We start from the raw sequence: 23,289 nt of genomic DNA on the forward strand, positions 1-23,289 counted from the left end.
TTTTTTTCATTGTTTCTCGACACATCATAGTAATTCCACACTGGCGATGACATGACTGCTAAATTATTTAAGTCCCCACGCATCATGCACATTCTCACGTTTTGACGTGATCGGTTTGTGAGGTCGGCCAAGTTTAGTGAGTACCGATGAGTCATAAAATGTGATTATCGCCCGATACCAATCTCTGGCCGATCGATCGGAGCATCCCTAGTGAGTATATGATGTCAGAATAATCATTTTTTTGGTGAATTATACCATATTAATAGTAAATACAATAAACTGAGCCTTAGATAAAACTAACGTTGCGAATCATATTGTTTACATCAAGGCATCAACAATACATATTGTCGCATTTTTATATTGCAATTAGTGATGCTCGTTACGGTTAATTTTCCCGACCGACAACCGCCGCGCGTTATCCGACTATTAACCGTAACTGATAAGATTATAATATTGAATTGGCATTAAATAAAAATAAAATTGAGGAGTGTCTGTGACCCGTTAAAAATACCCCCCAAAAAATGTCACGGGTTTATATTAACGTGCAAACAGCAGCATACAGAACAGATCAACAAAAGAACCTGGATTCACATCACATTTTCTCTCACCTGCAGCATTTCTGACAGCGACAACAGAGAAAAACAAAATAGCCCTACACTAAATATATTTTTTAACTTAAATAATTCACAAATTAAGATGACAAAAAGAAAACGTTGAATCCGTTTGAAGCTTTGAAAAACCGGCAATTTGTTTTCCGTCAGATTTAAGTTTTTTCGTCAAATAAAAATAGCAGGCCTACTTCAATCCACACCTTGTCTAGTTTTTTTTTTTTTTTTAAAGTAACATATCTGCATGATGTGGGGTTAGTCTGGAGTGCAGCCTTGTTAAAAGTTAGAGCCGTGGCAGAAAACACCCTTTCCGATGGCACAGGTATCCCGGAAATACAGAGATAACGTCTCACTAGAGTGGCCAGCTTCGGGAAGTGCCTTTCATTTGCTCGTGGATGTTTGCTTGCCAGTGATATTGCATTGTACTTGTACTACTGCTGTATTTTAATACCGCGTAACATATTTTGAAACTAACTTTGTCACTCTTTCTGTCAAAATGGTCCAACACAGTAGCTAGAAGTGTCCAACACACTTGTTTTCGCTCGCTTCATATTTTTTTCTCCAAGTGTGTTGAGAATTTTTTAATTAAAAAAATGTAATTGGGACCTCCTATGATCTAACTTGCTATTTTGCTCAGTTGTAATTGAGATGCATTTAAGTGTAAATAAATGTTGTGCTTGTTAAAGGAGTGTTTTTCTTTCTGTCAGGTCCAGTTACACAGGAAAAGAAGCCCAGAGGACGTCCTCCTAGGTCTCTAGCTGCACAAAGGTTTGGCACTGGTATTGAGACCGCTCCTTTGCCAGTCACCACAGCTCCTACAGAGAAGGTAAAACGACCACCAGGGAGGCCTCCTGGCACTGGAGAAAAAAAAAGAGGCCGCCCTCCTGCTTCTGCCAGCCAGAGGAGTTGGCAACAGAGTGGCCATGCACTGCCTGAAGATGGTAATGATACAGCATTGGAGTGCAGCTCCAGTCCTGCACATCGCAAGGATGGCGTGGAGGACGAAGACGAGGAGAAAAGGCAAACTCCGCTTGGATCTGGGCACCATCAGGGTTCTGAGGCTAAGCTTCTCAAAATCAGCCGAGAGTCCAAGATGTCCAAACCAAAAAGACTGCGGGATGTCAAACTGAGCCCTCTGAAGTCTAAGCTGAAGGCCATTGTGAAGAAGAGTGTCCCAGTTCCTGGTGTGCAAAGACGAAGACGGGGCAGGCCGCCTTCGGCTGAGCGCCTCAAAGCTGAGGCTGCTGCCGCTGCTGCTCTAGCTGCTAATGCCTCCTCGGTCCTAGAGATGTCTACCACAGCATCTGGGACTGCCAAACATAAGGCCTTCAGGGTTCGTCAGGAGCAAGATTTGGGTGCCTGCTCTCCACATGATCTTAAGCTAAGGGCTTCTCATCCTTCTGATGAACGCACTAGCCCAGATCCCGATGACTCCTCTACAACAGTCAACCCAATGACTCCTACTAAACTCGGGAGGCCGTTAGGGTTACGTCAAAGCCCTCGCCATATCAAACCTGTGCGGGTCGTCCCTCCCTCCAAACGCACTGATGCCAGTATTGCAAAGCAGTTGCTGCAGCGGGCAAAGAAAGGGGCCCAGAAGAAGAAACTATTGGCAAAAGAAGCTATTGGCACACAGGGAACTGCCAATCCTGAGGTTGGGAAGCACAGGAGGCGAACGCAGCTAACAAACATCAGGCAGTTTATCATGCCTGTTGTGAGCACAGTGTCCTTGCGCATCATCAAGACTCCAAAACGGTTTATTGAAGATGAAGGCAGTTTCAGTACTCCACCAACACACATGAAAATTGCTCGATTGGACACAGCAGCATCTGCCCCAGCACCTCAACCCATAGCATCATCCTCCCCAGCTCTGGTTTCCACAGCTCCCGTCACAAGTGGAACCACTGCCACACCCGGGGCAGGCCCTGCTGTTGACTCTCTCCTTCCTCCACCACCTCCTGTCCCAACTGGCAGTGCCACTGCCATTGCAGCTAGTCTCCTTAACAGCAGCTGCAACAATAGCACTAGCAATGGGCGCTTCAGTAGCAGTGCGGCATCCTGTGGCTCCAGCGCTGTTTCGCAGCATTCCTCTCAGCTCTCTTCTGGGGAGTCGTCTCGCTCCAGCAGCCCTAGTCTTGATGACTCCTCCTGCGATTCCCAGGCCTCTGAGGGCACCCAGGCCCTTTCAGAAGAGGGCGATCATTCCCCTGCCTCTCAGGGAGAGACGGAGGCCAGCATGCACCACACCTCGCACCCACCCTCACCACCGTCAGAGCCGGAGCCAGACCATGTACTGTTGATGGAGCACAGCAGACGGGGTCGCAAAGCTCAGAGTCATCGGAGGGGTGCTTTAGTGGCACGTGGTAGGGGCAGCCTGATTGGTGGAAGGAAACAGGTCATCATCAGCCCAGCCCCAGGGGTTTCACAAGCAGGATCTCAACAAGTATCTTCCACTCCATCGTTGTCCTCTTCCCCACCACCGCCTCCTCTTCTCAGCCCTTCTCAGCCTTCCCAGGCAGCTTCATCCAATGCATCTGAGCATCACTCCCATTCTCCGTGGATGTCACATTCCATTGCCCCTTTTCTGCCCAACCCTCCAATACTTTCCAGCTCTCATGACAAGCGTCGCTCCATACTACGAGAGCCCACTTTCCGCTGGACTTCTTTGTCATGTGCAGAAAATAAGTACTTCTCCTCTGCCAAGTATGCAAAAGAGGGCCTTATCCGCAAGCCCACTTTCGACAACTTTCGTTCTCCTCCACTGACCGCTGAAGACGTGGGACTCATGCCACCAGGGCCTGGTGGAGGTGGCGTTGCACCAGGAGGATTCCCAGCACCTGGTGGCGCAGCTGGGACAGGTACCAGACTTTTCTCCCCCCTGCATCATCACCCTCACCACAATCACCACCAGCATCCCTCATCACGGATTGAAACGCCACACCAAAAGCGCAGCCCACTACTACGTCCCCCTTTCTTTACTCCGAGTCCGGCTCATTCCCGCATCTTTGAGTCTGTCACCCTCCCATCCTCCTCAGGGAGCAGCCCTGGCTCTCTGTCTCCCCTTCAGGTCTCACCAACGTCAAACAAAAAGAGAAAGGGGTCTAGATTCTCACGTGGACAACCCAGGTCACCTTCACACTCAATGACTACCAGGAGCAGTCAGTCAGGAGTTCAAACAGGGAAGGCCTCTGAACAATCCATGATTAGCAGTTCTGTCCCCATAAGCGTGACTGGAAATTCAAGCCCGTTGCCTGGAGTCGCAGTCAGTGCACTTGCAGCCAGTGCCTTAACTCAAGCTTCTTTCAGCGGCTTCCCCTCAGGCTCTATTGGTCTTACGAGCCACGGAGTTTCCGATGGGCGGCGGGCAGCAGGAGGTCTCGGTGTGAGTGGGAGTTCTGCTTCATCTTCACAGCTCTTTCCTCTTTTTAGCCCCAGTCCTCAAGGATCAGGTGGGGGTACTGGAAAAGCAGGAAGGGACCGGAGCGTTTCTGTTATTAGAGACACCGGTACAAAGGAGAAGGACAGGGAGACGGAGAAGAGTAGAGAGCGTGAAAAGGAAAACAAAAGAGATGTAAGGAAAGACTGGGATAAAAGAGGGAAAAGCCTTCCATCAGAGACTTCCCCCAATTCTACATCCAGCCTATTTGCGGTTGAGCCCAGGGACATTGAAGAATCTCTCACACAAAAAAGGACAGCTGGCCGAAAGAAGTCAGTCTCAGTTGACTCTGGTGCAGAGGGCTCCCAAAGTAACTCTGCAGCAGTTCAACCTGTTGGGGCCTTGTCATCCAAGGGTCGTCTGGCCAAAAAAGGCAGACCTTCAGAGAAGATTATTGAAGCAGAGGGAGTAGAGATGGAGAAGGACAAGGATAAATTGAGTGCTCTTACCCAAGCAGGGCAGATGGGAAAACCCACTGCAACCACATCTCTAGGCTCTGTGTTAGCTCGTGCTGAGAAACAGCCAGTCACAGACAGGCACGTTGCAGGACTGCTGAAAAAAGCTAAAGCTCAGCTCAATAAGTTAGAGAAGAGAGATTTACAACCTGCAGATCAACCCAAATTACCGGTATGTCTTGTCTTTTGTTGTCCCCTTTTCTTTAGAAAATGTTTCTAGGTTGTTTTTCCTAAATGCACAAAAGGCCATTTCCATTTGTTTGTCCTGTCCAGGGTCAAGAGAGTGACTCCTCTGAGGCGTCAGTCCGTGGTCCACGCATCAAGCATGTGTGTCGTCGTGCAGCTGTAGCTCTGGGTCGCAATCGTGCGGTGTTCCCAGATGATATGCCTACCCTTAGTGCCTTGCCATGGGAGGAGAGAGAAAAGATCTTGTCTTCCATGGGAAATGATGGTGAGAAAACAACATCTTAGAACTAGTTTGATTTTGTTGAAGAAAAGTGCCAGTTTTTAAATCTTTAATGGTATACTTGAATAGACAAATCATCAGTGGCGGGATCAGAGGAGGCGGAGCCACCCACACCTCCTATTAAGCCAGTAACGAGGCAGAAAACGGTCCATGAAGCCCCACCCAGAAAGGGCCGGCGCTCTCGACGCTGCGGGCAGTGTCCAGGCTGCCAAGTCCCAAATGACTGTGGGGTCTGCACCAACTGTCTGGATAAGCCCAAATTTGGGGGGCGCAATATTAAAAAGCAGTGTTGCAAGTGAGTTTAAAATTTTGTTATTAATATGATCAATTGTGGGTTTCTGAACCTTTTGACCCTAAAATTGCTGTAAACATTTGTGTTTGTCATCACAGAGTACGGAAGTGTCAGAACTTGCAGTGGATGCCGTCAAAGTTTCTTCAAAAGCAGGCGAAAGGTCAGTTTTTTCAGAATACCTTATTATAAGCCAGAGATGCTCTTATATTTCAATTAATTGTCTGTTTGCATTGACTTCAGGTAAAAAGGACAAGAGGAGGAATAAATTGACTGAAAAAAAGGATTCCCATCACAAATCCCAGTGTTCTGAATCAAGCCCCAAGCCAGGCCCCCCTCCAAAGGATGACCCTCCCCATAAGAAAAGTGAAACTCCACCACCTGCACAGGGAGAGGACAAACAAAAGCAGACGCAACCTTCATCACCATCTTCACCAGCTTCCTCCCCAAAGGACCCTCTGCTCTCTATTGCTTCTGATGACCCCAAGCAATCTCAGACCCCTTTGAGCTCAACCTTTAGAAAGGAACGGAAGCAGCAGCCCAGTTTTTCATCCACCTCCCTGCATGCTGCCCCATCTTCCCCACCAGCACAGTCCTTGCAGCAGCAAAGCCAAATGCCAGCAAAAAAGGAAGGTCTTGCAAAGTCCCAGCCCACTGAGCCCAAGAAGAAATCTCAGCAACAAAGTCAATCCAGCTCTGCAGCAGACACAGGTAAAGAGATGAGGATATTTACTGTTGCTAACTTAACACAGAGGGTGTCCATTCCTGCTCCTGGAGGGTCACCTTCCAGCTGAGTTTAGCTCCAGCAATAATTAAACACACCTGAGTCAACTAATCAAAATTTCCAAGCCGGTCTGTTGTAGCTAAATTTTGCAGAAAGATGGCCTTCCATGAGCAGGATTGGACACCCCTTATTTAACATAGCCTTAATGTTTTTGTTTTATGGTCATGTCATCCTTTAGCATCCGAAGCAAAGCTAAAGAAACTGACCTCTCGATGTGTTCAACCACTCAAGCCTAAACCAAAAGAAAAGGTAAGCAGATCTTGCAGGCAGATTTGTATTTTTTTTGTGTGTCATAAACTTTTTACAAAAACAGTTTTGTCTCTTGCCTTTTCCCCGTATGAATAGTGGTTGATTTTCTTTGATTTTGATAATTCTGAGATTCAGATTCATAGCACAAATGTGACCCGTGCTTGCAAAAGGAGTCGGAATGCTTACGGGATAATTTCGAGCTACAGGCAAAACAAGTGAAAAATGTCGATTTCACAAAAAGTAGTTAAATAAGCCCTCGTCTAGCGATCCCGGTGCTCCAAATAGCAATTAAACATCTAAAAGTATCTTTATTTGTATGTTTTCTGAGAGGAGTACCTTTCCTTTGTCCATGAAAAACAATCTTACTCGTACTGACTGACAGATCCGACATGTGCACACAAAGACGCCTCAGACAGCACGCGGTCTATGGCAAGCCGTTTTAACTTTTATTCATTTCCAGGATATGAATTCTTGATATCAACAATTCAATTTTAACTAGTTAAAATTATAGTTATTGATATCAGGAATTAGATTTATACTAGTAACAATGGCAATTTTTGATATCAGAAATTACATTTCCACTAGTAACAATGCTAATTCTTGATATCAACAATCACATTTTTACTAATTAAAATGCTCATTCTAGATATCAAGAATTGTATTTCAACTAGTAAAAACTATAATTCTTGATATCTGTAATTGTATTTTCACTAGTGAAATGTCACCATAGGCTGCCATTCAAAATCAATTGTTGATATCAATAATTGATTTCTTACTAGTTGCAATTCCAATTTCACACATCAGAAATACAATTCTTACTAGTAAAAACCTTTATTTTTGATATCAAGAATTCAATTGTCACTAGTTGAAATGTCTATTCTTGATATCAACAATTGAATTGCTACTAGTAACAATGTTCATTTTTGATATCAATAATTCCATTTTCACTAGTGACTATGTTAATTTCTGATATCATGAATGTGATTATTACTAGTAAGAAAGCCATTTTAGATATCTGAAATAATATTGATATCAGAAATACATTTTCAGATATCAAAAATTAAAGTTTTTACTAGTAGCAATTAAATTGTTGATATCAAGAATAGACATTTCAACTAGTGACAATTGAATTATTGATATCAGGAATTCACATTCTTACTAGTAACAATGTAATTATTGATATGAAAAATTATATTTCTACTAGTAAGAAATCAATTGTTGATATCAACAATTAATTTTGAATGGCAGCCTATGGTGACATTTCACTAGTGAAAATACAATTACAGATATCAAGAATTAAATTGTTGATATCAAGAATCTAATTGTTGATATCAAGAATTAAATTGTTGATATCAATAATTAAATTGTTGATATCAAAAATGTAATTGTTGATATCAAAAATGTAATTGTTGATATCAAAAATGTAATTGTTGATATCAACAATTCATATCCTGGAAATGAATAAAAGTTAAAACGGCTTGCCATACGCGGTCCCGATATACACTCATACACAGAATTACAGAATTTAAAAAATCTGTCTTGGCGAGTATTCACACAAACATTATCTGTTATGTCTTGTGTGAACGTTTGGTTAACTGTTGGGGAAAAACATCTGATGTGTAACATTATTTTAGATCTGTGCGGTAAGTAGGTTTAAATATATAAGCTGTCTGTTTTTTTTATGTTAATCAAACAATTGTGGTATCATGGGAAATGTATGTATTTTTATAAATATATCATATTATTATATATATATATTTTTTTTCCTATAGATAAATATTTGGTTTTGACCAAATTCGGTGTTATTACCTCTAATGACGTCAAGGAGTTGTAGCTCAGCCATTTTTTGTCTGATTCCAACAAATCATACATCATTTGAAGGTAGAGAGTGTGAAAATAATTAACTAATTTTTTTTATTTGCTTATTGTGATTCATTTTGCCAGCACGGGTCACAAATGATGCCAAGGTCACAGGTTAAATTTCCAGGGGATGCACAGACTGACAAAATGCACCTTGAATACATTAATGGTGTGTTCACTCCGAATGCGAATAGAGCGTTAAATAGAGCACGGGTCACAAATGCGAATAGAGCGAATAGAGCACGGGTCACAAATGATGCCAAGGTCACAGGTTAAATTTCCAGGGGATGCACAGACTGACAAAATGCACCTTGAATACATTAATGGTGTGTTCACTCCGAATGCGAATAGAGCGTTAAATACGCGTCTATTGCGTCTAGTCAGACGCTTGAACATTCGCTCGAGTTCAAATTTTTCATCTTGCGCCGAAGACGTTCGCGGCAAACGCGTCGCCCAATTCGCGTCATTCGCGACGCCAGGCACGAATGATGCGTCTATTCGCGTCTTTGCATTGACTTTGTATGTAATCTACTCGATTAAATAATTAAATTTGCGTTCGGTGTGAACACACCGTAAGACACTTTGGGTAAATCGTCTTGCATATGCCCCAATGTAATATAAATGGCATTGTTTACAGGAGAAAAGGATACCCAAACTAGACAGCAGTACTTTAAACTCCCAGAGCACTCCTTCGCCTGGGGGCACCGCCAAGCAGAAAGCGCCCTGCGATGGAGTGCATCGAATCAGAGTTGATTTCAAGGAGGACTATGACATTGAGAATGTGTGGGAGATGGGTGGGCTCAGCATTCTCACCTCTGTGCCAATCACCCCGCCGGTGGTGTGCTTTCTTTGTGCCAGCAGCGGTAATGTAGAGGTGGGCTGTCTTTTGTTTGTGATTCCTGTCTTATGAATTGAAGGCAAAAAAATTGAGATGTGTTCTTATGGTTTGTTTTCTTCAGTTTGTTTTCTGCCAGGTGTGCTGTGAACCCTTCCACCTCTTCTGCTTGGGGGAGACAGAACGCCCCCATGAGGAACAGTGGGAGAACTGGTGTTGTCGTCGATGCCGCTTTTGCCATGTCTGTGGTCGGAAGTATCAGAAAACAAAAGTAAGACTTTCTATTCATTTACATTTCAATCACAATATAGATCAGAGATGCTTTAGAATCCAGAAATGTCTGCAGAAATGCATAACAAAAAAGGTAAAATTTAAATAAGGCAGACTAACAGAATAATTACTATGCAAGTAACTAAATGGCAGGTATTTGTGTTTTAAAGCTTTCACCTAAAGTACAAAATGTAGTATTTCAGAGTCTCTGATCATGGGAATAATAAAGTGCTTCCAATATCAACAGAAGGGATTTTTAAAAGAAGACTCTTTTGGAACAGAGGGAGGAAAGTTTTTAAACCTCCAGATTTAATGGAAAAAAATTTAACACAAAAAATTTAACCAGTATGAGACAGATTGATATTATTCTTAAAGAGTTTTTCACACAGTTCTACGTTATGACCATCAGATCTAAAAGGTTATAACATTCTGATGTAATGGTTAAAGATTAATGAAAAAGTTGAATACTCAAAGGATTAGTCTGCTCTGATCAACGATTAATGTCCTCATTTGGTATTTTCTAATGAAAAATACCTGCTCATGAAAAGTAAAAAATACATGTCATCTCACTGGAATTATCATTTCCTTTCGATAAATTTAATAACCGACTAAGCAACTTCCAAGTGTTAGTTATTTCTCTCTAAAAGCCCCTAGCCACTCCCAAAACCTTCAGAAATGACTAACGCTTAATACCTAGATGGAATCAGAACTAAAAATTGTATTCCTTCCATCATCTAGCAGCTACTGGAGTGTGACAAGTGCCGAAACAGCTATCACCCTGAGTGCCTGGGACCCAACCACCCTACCAGACCCACCAAGAAGAAAAGAGTCTGGGTACTTGCACACTCTCAATCCTAGATGTCTGTAACATCTGTTATATTTTTGCTACATTCTCACATAATTATTTTTCCTTCTGCCACAGATTTGCACCAAGTGTGTGTGCTGCAAGAGTTGTGGAGCCACCAAACCAGGGAAGGCCTGGGATGCCCAGTGGTCACATGATTTCTCTTTGTGTCATGACTGTGCCAAACTCTTAGCTAAAGGTCAGTGCTATACATCCTTGATGTTTATTGTATGTTTCTAAACTATCACTTAACTATGTAATCAATGTTTTTCTTCTCCCAGGCAACATCTGCCCACTCTGTAATAAGTGCTATGATGACGATGACTGTGATAGCAAAATGATGAAGTGCAGGAAGTGTGATTGCTGGGTCCATGCCAAATGTGAAAGTTTAACCGGTGAATTATCTGTTATTCTCAACATCTCTTATCTGTCTTGTGGCATTACACCATGACATTCAACTAATAAAAGTTGTTGATTCAGCTTTAACATTACAGGAATAAATTGCATGTTAAAATACAGGCCTATTTAAATGGCTAAAAAGCTATTTAAAATTGAAAGTTTCTCAAAATATGAGTGTTTTTACTATAGTTTTGGTCAAATAAATGCAGCCTTAAGGAGACTTCTTTCAAAAACATTAAACAGTCTTACCGACCACAACTTTAGAATGGTAGTGTAAGTATTTAGTTAAGATCTGATCAGTTCTAACATGGTTACGGTTATTAAAGATAAGGTAGCATTCTAGATTTTGAAAGTTTCTGTAATACACCACTATATAGGTAATCTTTCCTTTTATATATTTAGATGATATGTATGAGCTCTTGTCTAACCTGCCTGAGAGTGTGGTCTACACCTGCAAAAACTGCACTGAGCCCAATCCCGCTGAGTGGCGGGCCGTCTTGGAGAAAGAAATTCAGAAATCCATGCGGCAAGTTCTCACCTCTCTGCTCAACTCCCGTACATCCACACACTTGCTTCGCTACAGACAGGTGAATTGCCATCTCCAATCCTAGAAGTTCTCACCAGCTATATTTTCACCACCAAACTTAGTGATGGCACTATCTTCTTTCTCTCAGGCGGTTATGAAGCCACCTGAGTTGAACCCAGAGACAGAAGAGAGTCTTCCCTCACGCCGTTCCCCAGAGGGCCCTGACCCCCCTGTGCTGACTGAGGTCTCTCCACCAAATGATTCGCCTCTCGATTTGGAGTCTGTGGAGAAGAAAATGGATTCTGGATGCTATAAATCGGTGGTAAGAGTTTATATACATGTCCTTTTTGAAAAATTTTAAAAACCAAAAAGCTTTTATCTTTCTATTCTTATTAGAAAGATTATCTGCTGCCTTTTGAGCCTCTAATGCAGCAGGGTTCATATACCAGTCAAATACATGTGAGGCCAGGTGTCAATTTCTGCTCCTCTCTTTCAGCTGGAGTTCAGTGATGACATTGTGAAAATCATCCAGACAGCCTTCAATTCAGACGGAGGTCAGCTAGAGAGCAGGAAAGCCAACAGCATGCTCAAGTCTTTTTTTATCCTGGTGAGGAAAAGCTGGTGGACACACAATTCTGACAATGGAACATTACAGTCCTACATTATTGTTCTACATTATTGTTTGTGATGTCACTGTTATTTGTTACAGCAAATGGACCGAATTTTTCCATGGTACAAGGTGAAGGAGTCCAAATTCTGGGAGACGTGCAAAGTCTCTTCTAAGTGAGTCTTTCCCATGCATTAATGATTTGTTTCAATTTGTTTTATTTTTTTTCCCCTACATTTTGACTTTGAATCATTCTGTTTAAATTCTTTGGTCAAAAAAACAATTTTCAGAACTAAATTCAGGGACAAACTGTTTTTAGTTTGATGGTGAATAGTGGGACCAGTTAAGCTAGTATATGAGCATCGAAAACAAACTCACTGTTGAGTGTCCTACTATTCTCTGCTCTCTTCTAGAGCAGAAATATCACCTTTCCATAGGGAATGCAGCCTGTATGTTCTAGCTCCATTGTTTGAGGTCGACAGGCAGTGTCACATTTCACATGGGTGCTTTGACAAGTCTTGTGGTTGGCATTTGGTTTGCGTGTTTGTATACTTCATTTGTTACCATGAATTATTAAGTGTGTGTGTTTGTGCGCACCTGATTTTGAAGAGTGTCTTTAAATGAACAATGTTTATATTTCAATTTGCAATTATGCTATCAGCTTTTAGTCTTTTATTTATTTATTTATTTTTATTGTGATTTGGCATTTGCGAATTATTTTTCTATTGCATACTGTCCTCCTCTCACTGCCATTCATCACCTAGGCAATTTAGCGTATAGTTATGGGACATTGAACATTTTTAAATGGTACTGCTGTATAAACATACATTTGTTCATATGTTAGGTAATTAAACAATGTTGTGGAACAAAGACATGACTAACAAGAGTGTTGTATCTTTGCAGTAGTGGACTGCTTCCCAATGCTGTTCTACCCCCTTCTTTGGATCACAACTATGCCCAGTGGCAGGAGAGGGAGGAGATAGCCAGGGCTGAGCAGCCTGTGCTCATGAAAAAGATCATCCCAGCTCCCCATCCTAAAGCCCCAGGAGAACCCAACTCCCTAATGGCCCCCACACTACCTCCTCCTCCACCCATTCTTATCCATGGTGAGAAAGTTGCTTTAAAGCACTATAAAAACTTACATGTAAACTTTAAGGAACTAATTGAATGGTACATACTGTTAGGAGACAAATAACTACATTCAATTTCATTCTGATTATTTTTCAGTTCAAACAAAGTTAAAGTGTATGTAGATAAGTAACACAGGAATTTTTCTTTTGATTCAGACCACAGCCCTGAAGACAACCCTGTGATTTCCTCTCCTCCTGGTGTTGGAGACAATAGACTGTGTGCGCTTTGTCTGAATTATGGAGATAAGAACACAAACGTGAGTAATCACCAACCAAAAAGATTATATTGGCATGTATATGGATTTATAATTATACTGTATTTTAATTTTGATTTGTAAGACTTTGGGTAATCTGTTTTCTAGGACTGTGGGAGACTGCTTTATATTGGCCAGAATGAGTGGGCCCATGTGAACTGTGCACTGTGGTCAGCAGAGGTGTTCGAGGATGTTGACGGTGCTCTCAAAAATGTCCACATGGCAGTCGGCCGAGGCAAACAGCTGGTACACAATTAACAAACACGACACATGGCTTAGATTAAGTTACAGTGCCATAATACATATTTATGTAATTATTTTTGTTGCCGAATAAGCATACTATGAAGGCTATAGGCAAAAAATGTTTCCCCACCCAAAAACAGAATGCATTATGCTTTCCTTTTTCAGCAATGTGAGAATTGTCACAAACCCGGAGCTACGGTGAGTTGTTGTCTGACCTCCTGTACCAACAATTACCATTTCATGTGTGCACGTCAGAAGCAGTGTGCCTTTTTAGAGGACAAGAAGGTTTACTGTCAGCATCACAGAGATCTTATAAAGGGTGAGGTAAGGTATCATGCATGCATCAGTAAGCAAGTTATGTTTTTGTATATTTGTTGTGAAGTGTTGAATTTATTATAAATAATAAACCTTTTTTTAAAGGCGGTGCCAGAATCTGGCTTTGAGGTGACTCGGAGGGTCGTTGTGGACTTTGAGGGAATCAGTCTGAGAAAAAAATTTGTTAATGGGCTTGAACCAGATAATATCCAAATGATGATAGGTATGTATGTCTTTGCACAGTGCTTGCTATTGATAACTAATAAGCAAAGCACTCTACATCAAAATTAAATGTCACTTTTGTTTTGGTCAGGGTCTATGACCATTGACTGTCTTGGTATGCTAACTGAACTGTCAGATTGTGAGAGGAAGCTGTTTCCTGTGGGATACCAGTAAGTCTTTGAAATTACAGTGTTGTATTTCAGTAAACATAAGATATAAAATGAAATGACCATTTGATCTATTTACACAGATGCTCAAGGGTCTACTGGAGCACTCTAGATGCCCGTAAGCGATGCGTTTATAAATGTAGAATTTTAGTGTGCCGCCCCACTATGACCGAAACTATCAATAACAACGCAGTAGCTCAAGAGGAGAACCACACAGTTGCTCATAGTCCTCCACCTGTTTCATGTAAGTAGATTTAGATTTATTATAGTCCTCATTGAGTCATTTTGTTGGCGTTTTAAAACCGATCATTATTAAACATTTCAGCTGAAGTGGACGCTGCTTTGCCTGGACCCACAGATTCCATAAAACCATCAAATGTGCCTTCCACACCGAAACAAAGGGTTTATTTTAGGAACAGACACCCCAGCTACCCACCATGTAATCGTTCTCCCTTAACCAGACCACTTCCCTGCCCAGGTAGGAGTTACTATATACAGTATTTATATTGCTTTATCTCATTTATTAAAGTTTTTTTTTTTTAAATGTTGTTCAATGCAATTTCTCCCCTTTAGATGGTTTTAGTAGTTTAGCCCATGAGATTGTGACTGTGGGGGACCCTCTGCTGAACTCCAGTCTACAAAGCATCGGATCTCGTCGACACAGCACTTCCTCCATCTCCACTCAACAACCTGGGCAAAAGCTTTTCTCCCCTCCACAGGGAGGCACAGTATCCAGTCAGACAGGCAATTTATCTGCCCCTTCCCTGTCCTCAACCTCTAAGGAACCTTTACCCAGGGACACAGAGAAAGGAAGAGTACCATCTGGAGAGAGATCTCACAATCGAGAGGCAAATTCAGTAAACAGCGGAGCACAGCGTCGAATCGGTTTTGGTTTCATTGAAAGAATAGATGGTAGTAGAGAGGCATCTAAAAAGCAGTCTGATGTTGAGAGTTTGAAGACATCACAACCAGCTAGCGTAAGTCAAGTGTCACCACCTCTCGGAACTGCAGTTTTGACAGGACATCAGAGAGGAAGTGGCAGTTTAAGAACCGAGAAAGTGAAACCAGCCACAAAAGATACTGACCTACCAGCTGGAGCCACTTTTATTCCCAGTCATCCACTCGCCACTCTTCCAAAAGACAAAGCTAATCCAATCAAGGAAGGAAATGTGACATCAATGGCTGCATCAAAAGACTCAGGAAAGACTGGGTCTCTGCAATCGGTTTACAGCAAAAGTGGGAGTAGGAAGTCTCATGACCATGCGTCTGGCCCAGCTGCGGCAGCGGCAATGAAGCCTCTCTGGTCATCTGGTACCAAGGTGGGAGAGGAAGAAATAAAGCGTGGCTTCCAGGCAAGTGCTGCCGTCACGGTTAGTCATGGAACCTCTAGCACCAAAGAAAAACACTCCAAAGTCAAAATGAATGTGAGCAGGGATGTTTCAAAAGAAAGAAAAGAGACTCCTCAGAACCGAAACCCAGTTCTCAACAGCAACTCTAAAAGCGGTAATGTCAAAACACAAGGCCAGGGTCCACCTCCTCACAACATTAGCAATAAAGGCACCGCACTGAGCAGCAACATGGGATCTGGTACAGTGGAAGTTAATAAATTGGATCAGAAGGAAGTGGAGAAACCATTAAAGTCCAAAGAGAGATTTAGCTCAGAGAAAAAGCATAGTTCAGCCATGGATGCTAATCAGCCGAAAGCAGGAGGCGAGAGAGGTATTAGACCACAACAGCTACACCCTAAATCAAGCAAAGAGGTTACTCCAGTGGTGAAGAAACAAACTGAGAGGCTGCCTATTTTGTCTCAGAAAATGGATCCTAATGGTACCAAAGCTGTCAGCATATCCCCTAACACAAACACTTACACTTCTGTTACCCCTAGCAACCAGGGCCCCCAAAGAAGGTCCTCCCGAGCAGTGGTTTTCTCCCCATCTGCAAGTTCTGAAAGCTCTGAATCAGACAGCCACATCCACCCGGATGATCCTGAGGAGCATCTGTTGGATCACCAGTGTGCTGATGATGGGGATGACAATAATTTAGAGGACGAAGGCAGCATAGATAAGCACCACGAGGAGGATAGTGATGGTTCGGCAGGTTCAGCAAAACGCAGATACCCAAGGCGGAGTGCTCGTGCTCGATCGAACATGTTCTTTGGGCTAACCCCTTTCTACGGTGTCCGGTCGTATGGAGAAGAAGACATACCCTTCTACAGAAGTGGTGAAATCTCCATGAAGAAGCGAACTGGGAGCAGCAAGCGTTCAGCTGAAGGACAAGTTGATGGGGCAGATGATATGAGCACATCATCTTCAGCAGACAGTGGAGAAGACGAAGAAGGAGGAATTGGTTCAAATAAGGACACGTATTATTACAACTTCACACGCACCATAATAAACCCCAACTCTGGTCTTCCGTCTATTGCAGGTATTGATCAGTGTTTGGGAAAAGGGTCGCAGATCCACAGGTTCTGGAGGGACCAGGCAAAAGAACATGAAGATGACAGTGATGAGGTATCAACAGCTACCAAGAATTTGGAGCTGCAACAAATTGGCCAGCTGGATGGTGTGGACGATGGTTCTGAGAGTGACGTTAGTATAAGTACTAGCAGCAAAACCACAGCTACTACTTCGTCCACACATAAAAGCTCAACAAAAAGGAAAGGTAGAGAAGGCAGGACAGAAAAATCAAGCATTGACTCAGGGAAGGAGGCAGAAAATAATACAAGTGGTAACAGTCGTGAAGGTCGTAAAAATCAAAAGGATAACTGTCTTCCATTAGGGAGTGTGAAAACACAAGGACAAGACCCCCTTGAAACTCAGTTGTCACTCACCACGGATCTCCTCAAGTCTGACTCTGATAACAACAACAGTGATGACTGTGGTAACATCCTGCCTTCTGATATTATGGAGTTTGTGCTCAATACTCCTTCAATGCAGTCTTTGGGACAACAGACAGAAGCTCCTTCTGCTGAACCTTTCTCTTTAGATGAGAGTTATGGGGTGGATGTTAACCAAAGAAAGGACATGCTTTTTGAAGATTTCACTCAGCCACTGGCCAGTGCTGAACCTGGCGAGAGTGGGGTGAACACCTCCATTGCTGTAGAGGAGTCATATGGTCTTCCTCTTGAGCTGCCCTCAGACCTCTCTGTGTTAACAACCCGAAGTCCCACCGTAAATAATCAAAATCATGGCTCATTGATCTCAGAGACCTCCGACCGTACTATGTTGGCTCTGGCCACAGAGGAATCGGGAGTTGAGAAAAGTGGAAAGAAACAGAGAACAGGGTCCACTGTATCCAGCAAGAGCCCACAGGACAGATGTACTGATTCACAGGTTCCGGAAGGTCACATGACCCCAGAACACTTCATTCCTGCACACATTGATGGCGACCATATCACAAGTCCTGGAGTCGAACCTGTGGGAGAGACTGGAAACCGAGATCTGACGAGAACTACTAGCACACCAGGTATTTCCAGCTCACCCACCTTGCCTCTCCAGAGTCAGAAGTTCATCCCTGCTGCCACTGTTAGCTCAGGCCCCACTCCAATTGCAAGTTCTGCTGTTCAAGCTAACACCTCTCAATTGAAGCCTGGCCCAGAGAAACTGATAGTGTTAAACCAGCATCTGCAGCCTCTCTATGTATTGCAAACCCTTCCCAATGGTGTACCCCAAAAGATCCAGATTGCACCATCTGTTAGTGCAACAGGTGTCATGAACACTAGTGCACCTGTTTTGACTGGCCTCAGTGGTAGCATCTCTACCTCTCAGTCCATTTTTCCTGCTGGCGGCAAAGGTTTAGTGCCTGTACCTCATCACCCACAAATCCATGCATTCACAGGCACCTCTCATACTGGTTTCCAGCCAGTCATTCCTAGCACTACATCAGGCCTCATCATAGGAGTCACCTCCCATGATCCCCATATTGGTGTGACAGAAGCAGGACATAGGCATGATCATGCCCCTAGTGTTGCTATGGTATCTAGTGCTTCCTCCATCACCCCAGCTCCAACTATGCTCCCCTCTGGACATGGCAAGAAACGCCTAATTTCTCGTCTTCAGAGTCATAAGAGCAAGAAACAGGCGCGTCCAAAGACTCAACCCACACTTGCTCCTTCTGATGTTGGGCCCAATATGATAATAAACTTGTCACCTTCACAAATTGCTGCAGGAATCCCTGCTCAGGCAGGCCTGATGGAACTAGGGACTATAACTGCAACTGCCACACCTCATAGAAAAATTCCTAACATCATAAAACGCCCAAAGCAAGGGGTAATGTACTTGGAACCTACTCTCCTTCCACAGCCAATGCCTATTTCAACCACAACTCAGCCTGGCATACTGGGACATGATTCCTCAACTCACCTGCTCCCATGTACTGTGTCAGGGCTCAACCCAAGTCAGTCCATTTTGAATGTGGTGTCGGTGCCTTCCAGTGCACCTGGAAACTTTTTAGGAGCAAGCTCTGTATCGCTGAGCACCCCAGGACTCATTAGCTCAACTGAGATCACAGGACCTATAGGTAACCTCCTTATCAACCCTAAAAACCTGAACCTTCCAGAGCAACAGATGGTTCTTCATTCAGGAACCCCAATGATGTCTCATCTTACTAATCCTGCCCAGAAGTCCATTGCAAGTAGCATCTGTGTTTTCCCCCCAAACCAAAGCATAAGCATGTCTGTCAACCAGCAGGTGGAGAAAGGAGTCTTGGCAGATAAAACCCTTGACCCAAATGTCAGTTCAGCTAGTCAAGTTGCTCTTACCCCTAATCTAATCGCTCAAGAACTGAACAAAGGTCATGTCGTTGGCGTCCTCACTCAGAGCTCACGAACCTCTCCCATCTCTCGACCACCACATCAGCAACAATCCTCAAAGTTATCTGCTGGAGCAGCCTCTACAACTGTTGGGAAAGGAAAGCAAAAGGCTAAAAGACCTCGATCAAGCCCAGATAAGAGCAGTGGAAAGAAACACAAAGGACTTCAGTCAGATACACCAACTGTTGATGCATCTGGAATCCAATTATCATGTTTTCCAGGGTAAGTGTCTGAAATTTTAAAATGCATCTTGCTTATTGGTAAAAAAAAAAAAAAAAATTGAAAAGTGCTAACTTTTTTTCTTTTTGTAGCGACAGACAACTTTCATCACCTGAGCCAATGGATACAGGGCAGTCAAATGAAACTGGTTCAAAAAAGAGGTAAACAATAATAAGGATCAATCTTAAATTTTCAATTAGGTATCTGACTTAATTAAACTCTTTTCCTTTTTTCTTTTCACAGTGAATCTGCCACTATGACAGCTGATTCCTCTGCTCTTAAACATAAAACCATGGACACACATAATCAGAAACCAAAGGCTGCAGGTATGTAAAAGGTCAGGTCTTTCTGTCTATCTCTCTGTTAAATGTTACAGTGGTTACAGATACATTTTTGTCACATTTTTTGCAGGAATACCTAATAAGGGTGATGGGAAAGGATCTAATGCATTCTCAGTGGAAACACCTGATCAAAGGGACAGTGGGAGAGACTCCTCTTTGGACTACAAGCCCAAGAAAGGGCTCATATTTGAAATCTGCAGTGATGATGGATTTCAAATTCGCTGTGAAAGTATTGAGGGTAAGAAAGATCTAGATGATGTGTAATGCGAAGTTTAGACCCAATATGGATTTTAATGTTCATTTGTTTGATAATTACAATCATTCTTCTGTGAAATTAATTTTCTGTTTCAAAATCCTTTTTTGTTTCAGAGGCCTGGAAGTCCCTTACAGATAAAGTGCAAGAAGCCCGGTCCAATGCTAGACTCAAGGCCCTTTCATTTGATGGTAAAAACATTATAGAGCATTTATTGTAAACATTATACATATTTTGTTTTACTGATCATGTTAATTTGGCAAGCGCATATTGTATTTCAAATCACTTTTCTTTTTCAGGAGTGAATGGCTTAAAGATGCTGGGTGTTGTTCACGATGCTGTAGTGTTTTTACTGGAGCAGTTGTACGGAGCTAGGCATTGCCGAAACTATAGGTTCCGCTTCCATAAACCTGAGGAGCCAGAAGATCCTCCTGTCAACCCTCATGGATCTGCCCGTGCTGAGGTGTACCACAGGTATTTGTCATGTCTGGGGTGGTCTGTTTCCGATCCCTGAGAATCTTAAACTTTTGCACAATAGAAAAGGGTAACAAATCATTCTGTAAAGGACTGTTGTGAATGTGAAATCTTTTAAACACTAACCAACTTTCATCTGCTTGAATTCATAATTTCAGGCGATCAGTTCTGGACATGTTTAATTTCCTGGCTTCCAAACACCGTCAGCCTCCTGTGTACAACCCCCAGGAGGAAGATGAGGAGGAGAGGCAGCAGAAGTCTGCACGGTGAGCAACCTTACTTGACCCTGTTCTAACCTTTTTTCAGTTATGGATTAAAGAATTTAAACTCCTGGTGTTTTTACAGACGGGCCACCAGCATGGACTTGCCACTGCCTATGAGGTTCAGGCACTTGAAGAAAGCATCCAGGGAAGCTGTGGGTGTCTACAGGTATATACACTTTCTATTTAAACCAAAAATGGTTGGATTGAAAACAAGCATGCATCTTTGTTGCATACATATTCATCCTATGTATTTTTATATCCTATGTATACAGATCAGCCATACACGGCAGAGGTCTGTTCTGCAAGAAGAACATTGATGCTGGAGAGATGGTCATTGAGTATTCTGGCAATGTCATTCGCTCTGTCCTCACTGACAACCGGGAGAAGTACTATGATGGCAAGGTAGAAATCTAATATTGGTCATCTATTAGTTTAGTGCATTTAAAACAAAGAACTGCACCAGTGTTTCTTATTGATTTGTCTTTTTTTTGCATTTACATAGGGCATTGGCTGCTATATGTTTCGTATCGATGACTACGGGGTGGTGGATGCCACCATGCACGGCAGTGCAGCCCGTTTCATTAACCACTCCTGCGAGCCCAATTGCTACTCCCGCGTGGTCAGTGTTGACGGTCAGAAGCACATTGTCATTTTTGCCATGCGCAAAATCTATAGAGGAGAGGAGCTCACATACGATTACAAGTTCCCCATTGAAGAACCAGGCAATAAGCTGCCTTGCAACTGCGGGGCAAAGACGTGTCGCAAATTCCTCAATTGAAAGCGAACTCACAAGCTAATACCGTCTGTGAAATGCTATCAAGGGTGTGTAATGCCAGGGAAGAGACATTTTTAAATGTGTTTTTTTTTTTTTACTGAAGCAGGCTCAGGTTATCAGAAGGTTAATGGTATTGTGCCTCTTAAGTTGTTTAATTTTTAGAAAAGACAATTGAGCAGAGTCACAATGGTGAAGATTGCCCTTATGTCCCCTTTATAAATGCCCGATTTAAGAAATTAGTGCCCCCTTATTCTTAACTTTTGTATATGATCTTTTATTTCACCATTTTGTTTTTTCGAAGAAGGAAATTGTGAACAGTTTTAAATTTGTAAGTCAAGTCTGGCCTGCCCTTACTTATTGAGTGCGACAAATTACTGAAAAAAATGCCGCATCGTTCCATTCAACACCAAAGTGCAATTTTGGAAGGGAAAGATTTAATGTTTTTAGATTGACAATACAAAACCCCTTTTTAGCCTGACATGTTTAGACATCTCTCCCTTTTTGAATGTACATTGAAGCCTTCAGAGCATCCTGGTCATCCTTGCCAAGCTGGGCCTGATTCTCTGTATGAAAGACTGTAAATATTATCTCAGAGGAGGGATGATGAGGGGAAACACTAGGGGGAGCAGTGATCTCTGGAATAATGGTCCTTAGAAAGACAAGATTGTGAATGTTCTTTTAGTCAGTGGTTGAAAGAAACTTATTTGAGATATGAAGAGTAGGCCTGTAAAGAGCTTGGGATCTGTTGGGGCTTGCTGGGTTGAGATCCTGGTGGACTGTCAGCCAATGGACCTGAGCAATTTCTGAGGTCTGGGGGCAATGACATTCTTTTATTTACTATACATTTTTATAGTAATTCAGAGACAAAGTAGCTTAATCATAATGTATTGCAAAAAAAGTATAATTTGCATGATCCAAGGCTTCTTGTGAAACCTTGTAGATTGAATTGGTTTTAGCTCAGTCCATATTATATCAATTACCATATTATTTTTTTATTTCTCTCCCTAGGCCCGTAGTTCTGTATGAAATTGAGATTGTTTTTTGTTGTTGTTGTTGTTGTTGTTGTTGTTGTTTTATGAGGCAATTTAAAACTTGACTATTTTTGTTCTGTCTTGTCCCTGACAGAAATATGTGAATATGTATATTTTTCTATACAAATGACAAAAAAGCACTCATTGGTAAATGGCACTTAACAATGGTATTTATATTTTTAATAAAACATAATTTATTTTATCAACATTTTTGTAGGAAATAATAGATTTACAACACTAATGCTTTGTCCAGACATTTTTATAGTGCTGTCTTCTAAAAGATTTTTTTAGTTGGATTTTATTTTTTTGTAGCCCGAATGTTTCTTTCTATTCCAAAGACTGAAGCATTTACTGTTCCCACAGAGTGCGGTCCACCAGAGGCTCTCGTTGTGAACCCAAGTCAAGCACGGACATTCAAATATTATTTCAAATTAGAGTTTAGGTTTAGTGAGCTTTTCAAAGTGCAGATTGGTTTGATATGACTCTCCTTTCTTAATGCCAGCCTTAAAATGAAATGCAAGAACAGCCCTTCTTCCCCTATAAGGCCCTCTTTGCATTTTCAAAACTTGGAGAAAATGTCTAAAAAAAAAAAAAATGCATGAAATCCTTCTCTGGCATTCTAGCTACTGACAAGTCCCAAAGTTTATTTCATATATTTTGTTATATCAAAATATTTTCTTAGAGATTGGTGTAAAGCAAGGAATTGCCACAGAGGCTATCCCATTTAAAACTACTTGGAAAGCACTATATGGAGGAGGAGAGGGCGTAGGGCTCTTGTTTCCTCACGGTCTTGTGCACTGAAGATCAGTCTTCTTCCCAGTCTTCTTCAACACATGTTGCCTTGGCACTGCATGGACGCTCCAGCCAGCCATTCAGTCAATGCACATTATTTGCTCGTATCATCTTTTTCTCTTTTAAACGTAGACACCACCAACACCTGTCCCAATCTGTGCTCTTTTAAGGGCTCAAGTTTTGTTTGATCCCTATTTGAATAAGGCTGAGACAGATATGGCTTTATTCTTTTTGTGGTTGGTTCTGTGGGTTGTTCTTCCGTTTATCAGATCAAGAGTTTGGTGCCTTCTCTGTAAATTTCTCGAGTGGTTGTTTAATTTTTTGCATGTATTTTTGCGTTTGAACTTGATTGGACAGTCAGCTGAGGATTTC

At 42.2% G+C, this 23,289-nt stretch overlaps 1 protein-coding gene across 2 annotated transcripts in view; it reads left to right on the top strand.

The window, feature by feature from the left end:
* The window catches only part of kmt2a (lysine (K)-specific methyltransferase 2A), a 38,938-nt gene extending 16,607 nt beyond the window's left edge, over positions 1 to 22,331 (top strand). The window contains exons 3-35 of one of the 2 annotated variants that reach the window (XM_077208496.1): positions 1,316 to 4,671; positions 4,773 to 4,950; positions 5,035 to 5,260; positions 5,356 to 5,417; positions 5,498 to 5,965; positions 6,217 to 6,287; positions 8,785 to 9,021; positions 9,107 to 9,253; positions 9,991 to 10,086; positions 10,175 to 10,295; positions 10,378 to 10,491; positions 10,898 to 11,082; positions 11,170 to 11,343; positions 11,518 to 11,628; positions 11,731 to 11,804; positions 12,532 to 12,734; positions 12,915 to 13,015; positions 13,121 to 13,258; positions 13,421 to 13,579; positions 13,676 to 13,793; positions 13,884 to 13,962; positions 14,043 to 14,203; positions 14,285 to 14,437; positions 14,533 to 18,991; positions 19,081 to 19,149; positions 19,232 to 19,314; positions 19,400 to 19,567; positions 19,699 to 19,773; positions 19,882 to 20,056; positions 20,215 to 20,322; positions 20,402 to 20,485; positions 20,592 to 20,721; positions 20,822 to 22,331. In XM_077208496.1, coding sequence (XP_077064611.1) covers positions 1,316 to 4,671; positions 4,773 to 4,950; positions 5,035 to 5,260; positions 5,356 to 5,417; positions 5,498 to 5,965; positions 6,217 to 6,287; positions 8,785 to 9,021; positions 9,107 to 9,253; positions 9,991 to 10,086; positions 10,175 to 10,295; positions 10,378 to 10,491; positions 10,898 to 11,082; positions 11,170 to 11,343; positions 11,518 to 11,628; positions 11,731 to 11,804; positions 12,532 to 12,734; positions 12,915 to 13,015; positions 13,121 to 13,258; positions 13,421 to 13,579; positions 13,676 to 13,793; positions 13,884 to 13,962; positions 14,043 to 14,203; positions 14,285 to 14,437; positions 14,533 to 18,991; positions 19,081 to 19,149; positions 19,232 to 19,314; positions 19,400 to 19,567; positions 19,699 to 19,773; positions 19,882 to 20,056; positions 20,215 to 20,322; positions 20,402 to 20,485; positions 20,592 to 20,721; positions 20,822 to 21,097 — 12,359 coding nt within the window. In that variant the 3' untranslated portion in view covers positions 21,098 to 22,331. The remainder of the gene's footprint in view (positions 1 to 1,315; positions 4,672 to 4,772; positions 4,951 to 5,034; positions 5,261 to 5,355; positions 5,418 to 5,497; positions 5,966 to 6,216; positions 6,288 to 8,784; positions 9,022 to 9,106; positions 9,254 to 9,990; positions 10,087 to 10,174; positions 10,296 to 10,377; positions 10,492 to 10,897; positions 11,083 to 11,169; positions 11,344 to 11,517; positions 11,629 to 11,730; positions 11,805 to 12,531; positions 12,735 to 12,914; positions 13,016 to 13,120; positions 13,259 to 13,420; positions 13,580 to 13,675; positions 13,794 to 13,883; positions 13,963 to 14,042; positions 14,204 to 14,284; positions 14,438 to 14,532; positions 18,992 to 19,080; positions 19,150 to 19,231; positions 19,315 to 19,399; positions 19,568 to 19,698; positions 19,774 to 19,881; positions 20,057 to 20,214; positions 20,323 to 20,401; positions 20,486 to 20,591; positions 20,722 to 20,821) is intronic. The other variant, XM_077208497.1, reaches the window with a different exon arrangement.
* Positions 22,332 to 23,289: the final 958 nt, after the last annotated feature.

Source organism: Siphateles boraxobius, unplaced genomic scaffold (genome assembly GCF_051911475.1).
Source record: "Siphateles boraxobius isolate OS27281-9 unplaced genomic scaffold, OSU_SipBor_1 6, whole genome shotgun sequence".
Classification (NCBI taxonomy): Eukaryota; Metazoa; Chordata; class Actinopteri; order Cypriniformes; family Leuciscidae; genus Siphateles; species Siphateles boraxobius.